The 13,538-nt window shown below is 40.5% G+C and overlaps 1 protein-coding gene across 5 annotated transcripts in view; it reads right to left on the bottom strand.

The window, feature by feature from the left end:
* Positions 1–13,538, bottom strand: part of spata17 (spermatogenesis associated 17) — a 38,478-nt gene that overhangs the window by 4,157 nt on the left and 20,783 nt on the right. For 2 of the 5 annotated variants that reach the window (XM_079339455.1, XM_079339452.1), the window contains exons 8-10: positions 13,208–13,258; positions 12,932–13,077; positions 11,473–11,581 (exon numbers count right to left, since the gene is read on the bottom strand). In XM_079339455.1, the coding sequence (XP_079195581.1) occupies positions 11,497–11,581; positions 12,932–13,077; positions 13,208–13,258 (282 nt within the window). In that variant the 3' untranslated portion in view covers positions 11,473–11,496. Of the gene's footprint in view, positions 1–11,472; positions 11,582–12,931; positions 13,078–13,207; positions 13,259–13,538 lie in introns of those variants that run through there. The other 3 variants (XM_079339453.1, XM_079339454.1, XM_079339456.1) reach the window with 3 other exon arrangements.

The raw sequence follows: 13,538 nt of genomic DNA, 5'->3' as shown, positions 1-13,538 counted from the left end.
GTTATCATCCTGTTTTCCCCTCGCTCCCCCCTCTCCTTCCTTTTTCTCTCAATCTTTTTTGGTCTTGTTCAATCTCTGTGTCTCTCTAAATATCTTTTCCCCTGCCCTGCAGTGGTCAAAGAAGCTTGGAACCACGTACAAACAAGAAATTACACCCACAGCATGGGGCTCCTCTTCAAATATGTGTACACACACAACACAGACTTTTCTCTCATAAGGTACTAATATGACGCACAAGAAATGCATGAGAAATGAATGATTGTCTCAAGGGGAATATCAAGAAAGAAAGAAAAAAAAAAAGATAAAGGTGCGAGAGACAAGTAATCATGGAGACACATTAATTGTTGCTCAGTCCTGCAGAGAGAAGAGTTGGATGGATTAGAGGGGATGCAAACAGAGGTAGAGAGAGAGAGAGATTGAGTGATAGGTGTGATTAAATGGATATATACTTGAGAGAACTCGCATCATTGACTTCCTTAACCATGGAACAAATGCTGAATTCAAACCTGATACGTGAAAAAAATAAAGTGAAAAATAAAAACAAAGAGCTGACGCATGTCCATCCTCCCAGAGGGTTTGTCCAAAGAGATCTACAACTGATTTAGGTTGTTGAGGGAAGTTGAGCAAAAAAAAAGCAGCACCATACTGCAGAGCACTGTTCACACTTATCTGATCAAAGACGCACACAGTAACTTACTTACCGCGACAATCCTCTCGCCTCATGATAAGATATTGGGTTCTCAATGAATTCTTACAAAGATGTTTGAATTATTCTGACAACAAAAATCCCATTTTCTTTATAAATATACTTTATAAATGACCTCTAATGTTAAGGTTGTATAGTTACTCATCAAACAATACAAGGTGCTTTAAAATAAAAAGGAGGTGAGGCTGTAAATGAATGAGTGAATATGTGGGTAGCATAAAATAAAATAAACAGAGTTGCTGCTTGTGATTCTGAAGCACAGAAAGCTTTCAAAAATGCACTGAGTTTTCTTAACTATTTATTTTTGTTTTAAATTGTATTGCAATGTCTTGTGATATCACTATTGGCTGCTCTCTGTCTGACCACCATCTTTAAGTGGTAAAAAGGTTTGGACAGGACTTGTAGGTCTTGACCGACATAAACATATAATGTAGGAAAAGGACAAGGAGAGACAAAGCTAGGGAAAAGGACTCGAACTGAACTGATTTGGGTTGAGTGTGTGCACTGTGGAAGGAGGGGGCTGAGACTCAGGGTAAGATTAAGACTGAGACTGTGGCTGGTGAATTAAGGCCCCCCAGCCTCAGGGTGCTATTACATATCTATAATGAGAAACCGAGACGAGGGGGGCTTGTCTTTGCACCTCGGCACACCTTAGATTAAATATGCACAATTCCCATGCAAAACGGGCCAGAGACAGCCGGGACCAGCGTTGCTGTCTAATCCCCCGTGCTGGAGTTGTTTCAGCCAGGGTTAACAGGCTCATCAGTCAACACAGGCTGCTTAGCACGGGACATCAGGGCCATTTGCAGGTTTAAGTGTTTGTGATTGCTTCCCCTTCCAGATCCCACCAGCCCCAAACCCCTCCCATACATGCTCCTTATGCTGGCTCGTGGGCATATGAGCATGCAATAAGATACACAGGCATGCATATATATCAACCATCTAATAGGAAATAAAGAAGTGGCCTTCACATACACAGACAGACAGAGGGACATACAGACAGACAGAATCAGAAATATTTTATAGACAGCTAGACAGACAGAAAAGCAACATAAAAGACGTGCTGCTAAAAGCATAACGTTTTTTTTTTGTAAATTCAGAGTAAAGAGCTTCGCAAGGATTCTGCAGAAAGAAAAACATATGTAAAATACAAGAGAATTAAAAAACGACTCTACCTTAAAACATGCATGTAAGTCTATGTATGCTGTCTGCTCTATCCTGTGTCTGTCCATACAGCAGCTTCATCACATTCAATTTACATTTCACTGCCAGAGTTGACTTCTATCACCAACACACGGCTATGAGAGAGCTGTCATGTTCCTCAACAATGTCCATGCGTATGTGCGCTATTTATTCATTTATTTGATAGGACACACAAATCCACAAATCCACACACAGATATGTAAAAACGCATACCTGAAACATGTTCTGAGAGAAGAGCTGTGGGGGGCATAAAAAAGTTGCAGCCAGGTACTGCAAATGAAGAAGTTGAGAAATAGAGCACAAGTGTGTGAATAAACAAGACAGCGAGGAAAAGAGAGCGTGATGGCAGGAGATAGAGAAAGAGAGAGAGAGATGGACAGTGATTATACCACACTACATACTGTATGCTTCACTGGAGCATATCTTCACAGGGACAGGCGCTCCATTAAAAGCATAGACATCCTTATCTTGCTTGTCTTGCCGCTTTCTCTTACATCCATGTCTAAACGGAAAGGAGACCACCCAACAAAAAAAAAACAAAAAAAACCCTGAAAGAAATCTAATGTTGACTTTGCATCAGAATTACCATAAAGAAAACACATTTTTATACAGTATGATCCAGTATGGTATCTTTTACTTCCTGGCTAAAACTACTTACAACTACTCGTTAGTCTGAACTCATCAGAAGTTACTAAATTCATTTTAATTGGTTGTTTTTATGTTGTTGTTAAAAGCCTCTCTCTGTATTTATGTTCAAATTTTACTCAATTTATCCATTAATGATAGGCATAACTGCTAAAGCCATTTTCATGTATGTACTCCAGATAATATCTAGATCATTTCGGGAGGACTGCTCGGGAGATTGTTCCGACTTGGACATATGCTTCTCACAGCAGGAGACTATTCCCTCTCAGACGGAAGGGCGGACGGGGGTAAAAAAACAACGCGGAGATGCTACGTGTGCTATGTGTAATCCAACTGAATGACATCAACAAAAGAGCGGAGAACAACATACAGGCTAACAGAACTCTTAATGTAGCTGTTTAATCACATGTACGGAGATGGTAGTGGTCACATACAGACACTCTATGCACCGTGCAGCAGTCACTGTATAGGAACGTCACTCTGATCCTATTGGCTCAAGGTGAATTCTCCTTAGAATATCCTGCAGCGCTTTCTCATCAGCCCACTCGGACTTGCTGCGGAAAAAATCGTAGGGTTCTGGCAGAAGAAACTCTGAGTGAAATCTGAGCAAAAATGTGGCTGTTCGTGTTCACACATGCAGCTCACTTCGAGTAATCTCATGTTTTTCAGAAGATTTCCGTATGTGTGAAAAGGGTTTAACATCGTATGTCTATTAAATGCTAAATACTTGAAGGAGTGTCAGACTTTTTTTTCTTTTTACTTTTTAAAGTTCAGTCTAAGTCCAAGTCTTTTTTTTATAACACATTTAAACAGTAAAATGTCCAGCGAAATTACAGTACTTTTTTTAAGTAACTTGCTTAATTTCATGTTTTGGTGGCTTTCTTCAGCTCAAGAACCACAAAAATCGGCTTTGGACTTCATGTGAAAAGGCCTTGATTTACAGGGCTGAAGGTGGAATTCAGGCCCAAATGAGACCAATATAAACTACTTTGCATGATTTAATGCCAACAGCATTTTTATTTATTAGTTTTAAACAGGAGCTTGACACAAATTCACACAATTACGCGAAAAAATTGGTCTGAACTGACCCAAATTAATCTGGTCGAGTCACGTCAATTGGCTTTGAACATAAATAGTGAAGTGTTATGTCATTCATTCTTTTAAGACACACCAAAACGTGATTGCTAATCATATAATTGAGACTGTCCATTTAATTTTGTGCTAAGTGCACTGAGCCCTTATCGTTGCTCTGTATGCAGGCCTCGCAAGTGCAAAATGCCACCATAATGGAAGCAAAGTGTTGGGTTAATTGATAAAGCTGAGGTCTTGAGAAGGAAGGAGTGTGGCAGGGAGAATGTTTTACGGCTGTGCAAATGAAGGGGGCTGCAGAGTTTTACACCTGCTGTAAAATGGTTATGGAGAATTAGCGTTACCTGATGCAACATAATGCTGCTTAGCTCGAGAGGCGGATGGACCTGATAACATGGAAACATATATACAGGCAGACACATAAAAGGGTACTTCATGTGTTTGGTGTCTGCCCTACTCATTTCCATTGTCTCCACTTGTGTACTTTTACAGTTTAGGTATTAACTGCTTACAGTATGAATATGTTTAGAATAAAAAAGATCTGTCATACATCTTGGTAATACATCATGGCTGCGTCTATTTAAGTGAGTCAGCGTGTGTGTGTGTGTGTGTGTGTGTGTGTGTGTGTGTGTGTGTGTGTGTGTGTGTGTGTGTAGAAACACTTTTCTTGTCCATGCTGCCTGGAGCTTTGCATCCACAATTCAGTAATGACAATAACAAAGCCACACTACAGAAGACGTTGGAGAATAGTGTCACTATGGGGGTAGAAAGACACACTGATGAGTGTGTGGTGGAATGAAGCATTAACAAGGAACATTTTCAGGCAACATTTAGACAGTTATGATATGGTAGTGTATGGGAATGTGCTGGCAGGTTGTATAGACGTCTCTCTCTCTCTCTCTCTCTCTCTCTCTGTCTGTGTTCAGAAAAACATAGATGTCTGAGCCCCCATGTGTTCTGTTTTGCATCATTGTGTGTTGGATGTGATCAGACACTAGCATTTGAAAGTTGTGACGGGTGTCAGTCTAATGCAAGGGGAAGGAAAAGCTTGAAGCGCAGAGAGACACAGACGTGACCACTCACTGTAGTGATCCTGATTAGCACGTAGCCTCCTAATTAGCTTGTCTCTATGGTTACAGGCAGTACCGCCGGTGACAACTCCTTTAATATAACCAAACTTAGCATGGACAGAGGGGGCTTTCCCATAACTGCATATGAAATGAGTTGTTGTTGGTGCATTCAGCTGATTCACAAGCTCCTAACCATTGAGAAATCTGTTTACAGAAGACTTTACTTGCTAGCTGTATTAAACTTTCCTAATTGTCGCCTAAACAAAGTTGTTCTAAGTTCTAAGTTTCAGGGAATTACTTTTTAAGACTAGTGGATGCTAAATAGCTAAACACACTTTTATAGCTAAATACACCCTATCTATGTAATGTGAGGCCCACATTACAGCCAGGTTTGGAGGACGTTAGATAATTCATGTACAAAGATTTAGTTACCTGCAAATGCAAGATGAACCAGCATCAATGGGGTATAACGCAAGGAAAAGTTTGAAATTTCAGACTTGTCCTGAAGTGTGCTGCATCAAGACAGGTTGAGATGGGGATTATCAATGAATAAAGGGCTGAAAAAGTAAGTTGGAAGCCAAATCTTTTCTTGAGAAGTGAATCAGTATATTGACATGGACAGTTTATACTTGGAATAAAAGCCTGATCAGAATAAAAATGCTTCATGTACAAGAGACTGGTCCAATTTGGCCTATTCAAAAAAGAAAAGTAAGCCTGGCAACGAGTGTGCCAATTGTTATTCAGGTCAATATTCAAGTTAACACTTGATTGGATTGTTTCTTCCTGGTGGGGGTAGCTTTCTGTTTTTGAAATAGGTTGAAACATGGCAGGAGCAAAAAAACTGGTTTAGCCGATAAAACTTTTTTTTGCTGGATTCTTTGAAAGAACTCAGGAGAGGATCAATTGATGTCTTGTTGTTTCTAAAGGCTAGAAACCTATTAAAGAAAAGTTAAACAAAGCCTTAATTCACCTAACCATGATGATAATGATATGCACATCTTAACTGGATTAGTTTATTGAGGGTCCATGTAGACAGTGAAGTGGAAAGTGCGACCATAACACAGCCCCTTGGCTGGTCTGAGCTCAGGCCATTGAGTTCATGGAGAGGTGAAGACTGGCATGCATGTGACTATGTGTGTTTGTGTGTGTGTGTGTCCTGACAGGCTGGGTCACATTTGCACTGATAGAGTTTCTTGCTGTGACACAGATGGCTTAGGTAAATAAAGGTCCAGGAGACATTTTCTATTTCTAGGACTTGGTTTTGACGGGGCGATGCTTGGTGCATTCTGCCAAGAGCTGTGATGGTCAAGCCAGAGAGTCGGGGTCTGGAACTCAGAAAATAAAAAAAATAAAAAAAACTGGGCTATGTTAATGATGAAGCTCCAGGCTGTGTAGGGGGTTGAAGCAAGGCTTAGGGAGATGATTACAAACAGGGCTAGGTAATGTGGCAGAGGCTGGGTGAGAGGGCTGTGGCTGGGGTTAGGAAATAATTAGGAGCATGGCTGGATAACATAGCTAGATAATGTGGCTGGGGGGAGGCAGACTGGGCACGGTATGAAGATGATGAGTACCAGGGTTGAGCTGTCCACTCCATTGGCCCTCTGAGCTGTGACAAGAAGCTCTGCTGGCTGCTGCTGTAGCTGGGGGTGATGCCAACGATAGGACTAATGCACTAATTACCACAGAATGAGCGAGGAGACGAGTAAATAGAAGTGGAGAGAGAAACAGAGAAATAAAGCATCAGGCAGAGAGAAGAGAGGAGAGGAGAGGGGGGGGGGGGGGCGTGAGGGCTGACGAGTTCTGAGTGACAGCAGAATGACATGATTGGGCTGAGAGCAAGCAGTCTCATCATCATCTTCTTCAACAACATGCTACACCATAGAATTGTTATCACACAGAAAAGGAGGTCAAGTTTAACCATCATTTATAAACATGTGTCTGGATGGTATGACTAAATAGGGGCCTCAATACATGCATGAACATTTTTTTTTATTGTGTTTTAGATGTTTAGGTAAGGGACAAAAAGGACGGCAGCATTATAACTGATCTTAATTAACTCACTGGTATCAGTGAAATGGAGAGGAAACTTGTTAACTTGTTTGCATCCCGGGCATAACCAACAAGCATATGTATTCCCTTTATGTTTAACAGTGTAACAACATGCTGCAGGATCCCACATTCAGTGTCTTAACTCATTCTGATCCTTTCAACGGGGAAAAAAAGTTTCCTGACAAAACTTAGTCTGAAGTAGTGCTGATAATTCCATACTCCAGTGTGGCAGGGCTTCAGCCTTCAGAACAAATGAAGTCAACCCAATGACAATTGCCTCTAATGAAATCTTCATTGATAGTATTTTATAATGCTCAAGTGAGGACCCAGTTTAAGTCTGACCAGGTTAAAGGTTTGAATTATAGGCAGCAGCTGGTACACTGAGTCAAAGGTATACTTCACCTGTTGAAACATGTATCTGTAGTGAAATTGGACCAGATACAGTATGTAGTATAAATGTGAAATCATTTTTTTTAAGTTGGTGCCTTCTTGAGCAAGAAATAGTAGAAAACGTATTTTAATCTGGTTGACCAGGTTGACACCGCCCACCGGTTCAAGCGCTTCAGGCTACAAAGCTGGATGGATGCGAGGAAATGTTTGCAGTGTTGACATTGGCTTTGGGCTATCAACCACCCACTGTTAGCAGGACAACATCATGGAAAGACTGAAAACCCCGAAGTAAGACTATATTTTTGATCACACACAATGATACAGTCATCTGCTGTGAAGCAGCACATCACATAGAACATTCACTACTGCTGCTACTATGCATGCCTCGTCATTAACAGAAAGAAAATAAAAACACTCACTTTACAGACAGATGTCCGTTAAATCCCGCAGGCTTTGTCTGACATGTCCAGTTAGCTTTAAGGATTCTAAAGTACTGTATGTTTCGAGGACACGGCTCCTTGTCCTCCCTGTCGCCAACAGGCAGGTCTTGTCGCTCCTAGACTGCAGTCGCCGCTTATCGTTCCTCGATCGGCCTCAACTGCTCGACTCGTAGAGAAAGCCACGAACATTTGATTCAAGTACAAGACGTTCTTGGTTCTTATTAGATTTAACAGCGCCTGTTAGGATACAGTAGCTTCCAACTAAGCAACATGGCCAATGTTAAGTTTCGATTCTGGCAGTGAGGTCCCGCACACTGATCTGTGATAGGTCTGTAGCTTCAGTGGTTGAAAACATGAAGAACTAGCCACGTAGTTTCTTCCTGCCAACCACAACATCTTCCAGTTCAAAGTTCAATCTATAGCAAAAGGTTTGCTCATATCTAAAGGGAATAATTCTAAAAATTCACCATTCATATTTGCTTGTTTGAGGACAATGGCTGTAGTGTGATCGGTATTAAACTGCAGGAAAATACTTCACATGAAAAGTCACTGCAGCTTTTGTCTGTCAGTCTTTTTTTATACTTTGATTTTTAAATATTTTAAAAGTTTTTAAGAGTTTTTTTATATTAAAGGGAGGGTTGGTCATTTTCGAAAACATGATTTTGAAAGTAGCATCCTCTCCGTTCTCCGTATTCACTCACCCCCTCCCCTCTGTAATCCCTCAAAACATGCACTAGCACCATTGGCCCAGAAGTGGATTTCAGAGTGTGGGCTCGTGTAGAGAGGCTTGATTGGTTTCTAAAAAAACAAACGTCATCTGACATTGGTCGTTTTCTTTGTTCCTTTTTCAGAGCACATAAGACCTTAATTACAGTCAGAACATAAAGATAATTTCAACCAAAAACTTAAAGTGTAGGAGGAAATTACCAACCCAACTGCCTTTGAATATTATTTTTTTTTATAATGAATTTGTTTTAAACCCAACGATCTCTTAATCTGCTTTTCTGGTTTTATCGGCTCTTGTGGGTTTTCCAGGCGTCATGTGCATGTTTAGGCACATCTGTTTGCAGAAACTCAAAGTCTGTGGAGACGCGGCTTCTCCTACCATCTCCTGTTAGCAGTAGCATTAGCTGCATGTAACGCTTGGTCCCTAGCCCCCCTTGTTGGATGTCACTGATCCAAGCCAATTGGCACGTTGTAGCAAGCTCCCTTCAGACTAACTGTGGCATACCCAATATGGTAAAAAGGGCGGGACATATCCAAGTACAAAGCTGAACGACTGGCCAGTTACGAGATAGAAGATTGGCTGACCAATCAGATCAGAATTGGCACATGTGGAAAGCCTGCTCATTGTTTTTTTTTTTTGTTTTTTTCCTCTACGAGGGATTATGAGTTAGAAACAGGCAAATGAGAGAGTCTGCATAGGTAGTGCATGAAAACAGGCACTTTTTTTTAACATTAGTAGACACATATAATTTAAATACATGAATCCCAAAAAGGGCATAATATGGGACCTTTAAATTCGTCTGTTCTTCTAGTTTTACCAAGGGCATTGATGTTCTCGCATAAACTCTCCCACATCGAATTTCTTAATTTAATATTCAGATCTCTTTGGTGTATCTAAAAAAAAATCATTAATTTCCCTTTTCCATGAACACCTCTAAAACATGGGATTGAGTTTCATTTTACATTTTCAATCATTCTGTTTTCCGTCCAAACTTTCCATGATGTAAACCAGTAAAATACGCAAAAGCCTAATTTCAATACTAGCAATACAGACACTTTTTTTTTAACATTAGCGATCGTGAACATACTTTAGTAGTCACATAAATTAGATATATAATGGAATCTTTAAAATGCCCTCAAAGAAACTATCTGTAACTTTCACACTTTAAAAATGTTACTTTCAAAGTTGATGTAATAGTGCAATCACTTTCAGCAGAGAGAACAGTATCCATCCCATTTTCACCTAGGGCCCAGGGTGCCTGTTTTCAGCACTATGTAACTTTTGCAGCGGGTTGTGACATATCAGCCTAATTCTAAAAAGAAGCCACTCAGCCAGTCTCAATATTGTCTGAAGCTAAGCAATTAAGAGAGAGCGACCAAGCAAAAAGCCTAATGTAAATATTGGAAAGTCTTTTACATGTAAGCGAGAGCCGTGGACGGCAAGTCCGATGCCGAGCTTACTGTCAATAATTATGTGTTCTACAACAGTGCAGTACCATTCAAAGACTTTCAGGGTTGCCAAAGTGCACCAAATTGAATTCCTGCATAATGTTGCTATAAAAAGGCAATTTTTTTTATCATTAGAACATTTTAAATGACCGGTAATAACCATGTATGACAGACTTTTTACGTGCCTTACCAATTAAAATGATAGACACTTAGAGAGTCCAATGTCGGTATCCTAAAACACTGACAAAATTAATACATACATTCTATTACGGATTTTACTCTATGATTCCAATTCTAATAGTTAACAGAGAATAACTGAAGAAAACTTTAATCATGTAGCTTGCATGTGAATAAAAAATTTAAAAATATATATTTTGCTTGTGTAATACAACGTTATTAATAGCAGTCTAAATAGACAGAAGTAAGAACTAATACCAGATCTATTAGGAGTAGAGGCACGATCTGATAACGATATTGGTTATGAGACAGTACTCTTAAAAATAAAGCACAAACGTCTATAAAAAATGCAGCATATGCAACGAGTAAAGCTGATCTTGTTCCCCCAAACCCACAATCAGCTGCTTGAGACCCCATTCACCCGCCCACACACTTGCCATACTTATTTATCTCCACTTCCCGAGGCCGTGTTAGTTCATTCCCCTGCCGCTTCTCTCCCCTTCTTCCCTTCTGCCACACTCTCTCTCTTGTTTCACTCCTCGTTTCCGGGCAATTGGGTCTGGGTGCTGGTGGTGGGGGGTAAGAGGTTGGGGTGGAGCTGCTGGGAACTTTGCGTGTGTGTGTGTGTGTGTGTGTGTGTGTGTGTGTGCTGGGAAGTGAGCTAATAAAGGACTGTGATCCATGAAAGGCCTTGAGCAAAGACACAGTCAATTACCTAATGCCTGGACTAGACCGCAGGGCCCACGCACACACTTTCTCTCTCTCTAACCGACTTTTACACACACACACATGCACACACACCAGAGCATACACCTCATTTACGTATACATGGAGAGGGGGCAGTGGAGGGCATAACTGGGAATTGTATGCAAGTGTGTGGGTGGGTGTGCATATGCGTGTGATGGAGAGCGGCGATTTATTAAATTGCTGTCACTTTTGACAAATTTGTGCAACTCAAGTTTAAAGGGTTAGGCTGGACTGCTTCTCCGTTTTTTATTTTGTATTTTCTTTTCAAAGTAAATTCTTCCGTTCAGTATGCTATATAGAGATCCTCTTAATACTAATTTTACTTTTTTCTCTGATTTTGTTCTGTTGTCTTTGTATACATTCAATTTTTATTTTGATACAGAATTGAAGTTACTAAATAAAATGATGATGATGATGATTAACATTGACCATACACTACATGTGACAGCAGTCTGCAATAAATGGGAGAAATTTAAGTTTACCGCTTCTTCATTCAATTTATCACTCGAGCATTCAGTGTACACAGTGCTAAACTAAGTGGTTTAATATGGGTTTTCCATTTTTATGAGTTCTGTGTATGTTGAGGCCAGGCAGTAGAGGAAGCTTTCATCAGTTATGCATCTCTGCACAGCACAATGGCTAGGTAGGTAGGTAGGTAGGTGATCTTCATATACGTCTTCATTTAGGCACATTATGTACACCCAATAACCCAGTGTAAAATAATATGTCATTATAGTTCAAATGTTCACACTAATGTTTCTGTGTGTGGTTTCAGACATACCTCCTCCTGAAGTCTGCGTGTCGTCTACAAACTAAATTTCTTGGCATAGACTGGCTGAGTAAAAGAACTGCTGCCGAGGTCCTGGTGGTAGGGCACATTTCCTCTTCTGCTGATTGGAAAAAAGCACAACAAAACAACAACAGCAACAAAGGTATGAGTCAGAAAAGTTGCAGTTCAGCTCAGTAAAGTTTTTGCAAAAATATCTTGCAATATTTCGAGTATGGAACTATCACAAAATAGACGGGCTGTATTTCTAACAAAGGTTGCTTAACAATCTGTGTTTAGCCATTTGATTGCAGTGAGACAAAGGGGGAACAGAGGTTGGTGTGGGAAGGAAAACACTGGGTGGTCTTTTATACTGTAGTGAGAAAAATTATTGAGCGAGACAGATCAAACAGAGGGTTAATAACAGTACTTCAAACACACTCACTCAACAGAGTAGATTAGCCTGAGAGTGGTAATGAGGTTATAGTCAAGTGTTTTAGCCAAGACTCATGCGCACAATGATTCCTAATTAAAACTTAAACAAGCCTTGAGATGAAGCAGGGAGTGACTGCTTATAGTATACCAAGTACGAAGCAGTAGTAAAATGATCATCACACATTTATAATAAGGACGCGTCCGTCTGCTACTTACTGTCACATGAATTTGTTAATTGCATTCCATGTGCTGGGAATTTGTACGGTTGTTGACGTCGCTATTCAGCACAATTCACTACTCAAGTCGCACACATGCACACTACAATAGTTCAACTCAGTTAGCTCTACATGCACTGTGTCAGCTGTGTCAAGTGAAGCCTGGAAGAACTTTAAAAAGACCATCACAACTTGCAGTGGAAGATATGAGGCATTAAAATTGCATTTCATAGAAATACAGAGTTTAGTTAATCAAATTTTAGCCCTCCAGAAACAAAACTGGTGACTGACGATATGCTCCCGTTAAGTGTGGTGGAAGGATAAGGCTTCCTCAAGCTGATAGCCCTTTTTGAGCTGGAGTACAAGGCACCATGGCTGCAAACAACAGCTATGAAAAAGGAAAAGATAAATGAGGAAAGCGCAGCAGAATTGAGGGCTGATTTGCAATGTGTCGACAAAGCGGCTGTTAGTACAGACTTGAAAACAGATCTCACCAAGCAGTCATATGTCACCATCACTTGTCATTTCACTCATTACTGGAAGACAGAACTTGTGTTTTTCCTACCAAAAAAACTATAAAGTGCAAGTATTCGATAACTAGTTCATCAGGCAATCTGAGTTCTTAAATACCGGGTTATTTAAAATGCCCAGCCCTACTATATGCATGAGTTTACACTTTGTATGTTCACAAACATGGATGTCAAAGTGCAAAGGAAAGAAAAAAAGAAAGACAAAATTAAGTAAAGTATGGTTTAAATGTGTATCTGAAAATGTAACATGCTCAGTTTGATGTATGCATGTTCGTGTCTGTGATTTCTTCTCACATAGTTCTGGGGAGTTTGATGGACTCATATTGTTGGAGCTGGTTCTTAACCGCCTCCAGCTGCATGTAAGAGGACTGCAGACCCAGTGTCAGTTCGGGACATTTCACACGCTGCTCCCACACTTCCCCTGGCTCCCTGAGCGGACCCTGGAAAAACCACAACAACCAGCACACAGACACACAAACACACACAATGGTCAGATAATGATCATGATGTGTTTCAGAGCCCTGCCTCTTTTTGTCTCTGATCTCTCTCCCACAGGTAGTGATTGCTTACAGCTAAAACCAGAGGCCAATCCTCTTCATCTCTCCTCCTGTGACACACAGGCTGAGAGACATAGAGAGAGAGGAACACTATACTGAGAGAAGGATGATGATGATTAAAACAAAGCACATCAGGGTTAAAGTGAGGTACACAGAGAAAGGGACAAGAGCAACAAAAAGTGAAGATGGTTAAATATACTTAATTTTTCCCTCAAGGGGAATTTTGGGTTTACACTCTGTTGTAGAGACATGCTACTCACGCTCACCCACTAACAGAATACAAACGTGCAAAAACAGAATATGCAGTAATGGAGTGATGTCAGGATGATGGGGCTGCAAACAGG

Source organism: Symphodus melops (assembly GCF_947650265.1).
Source record: "Symphodus melops genome assembly, chromosome: 3".
Taxonomy (NCBI): Eukaryota; Metazoa; Chordata; class Actinopteri; order Labriformes; family Labridae; genus Symphodus; species Symphodus melops.
This window is presented reverse-complemented; position numbering and strand designations above follow the sequence as displayed.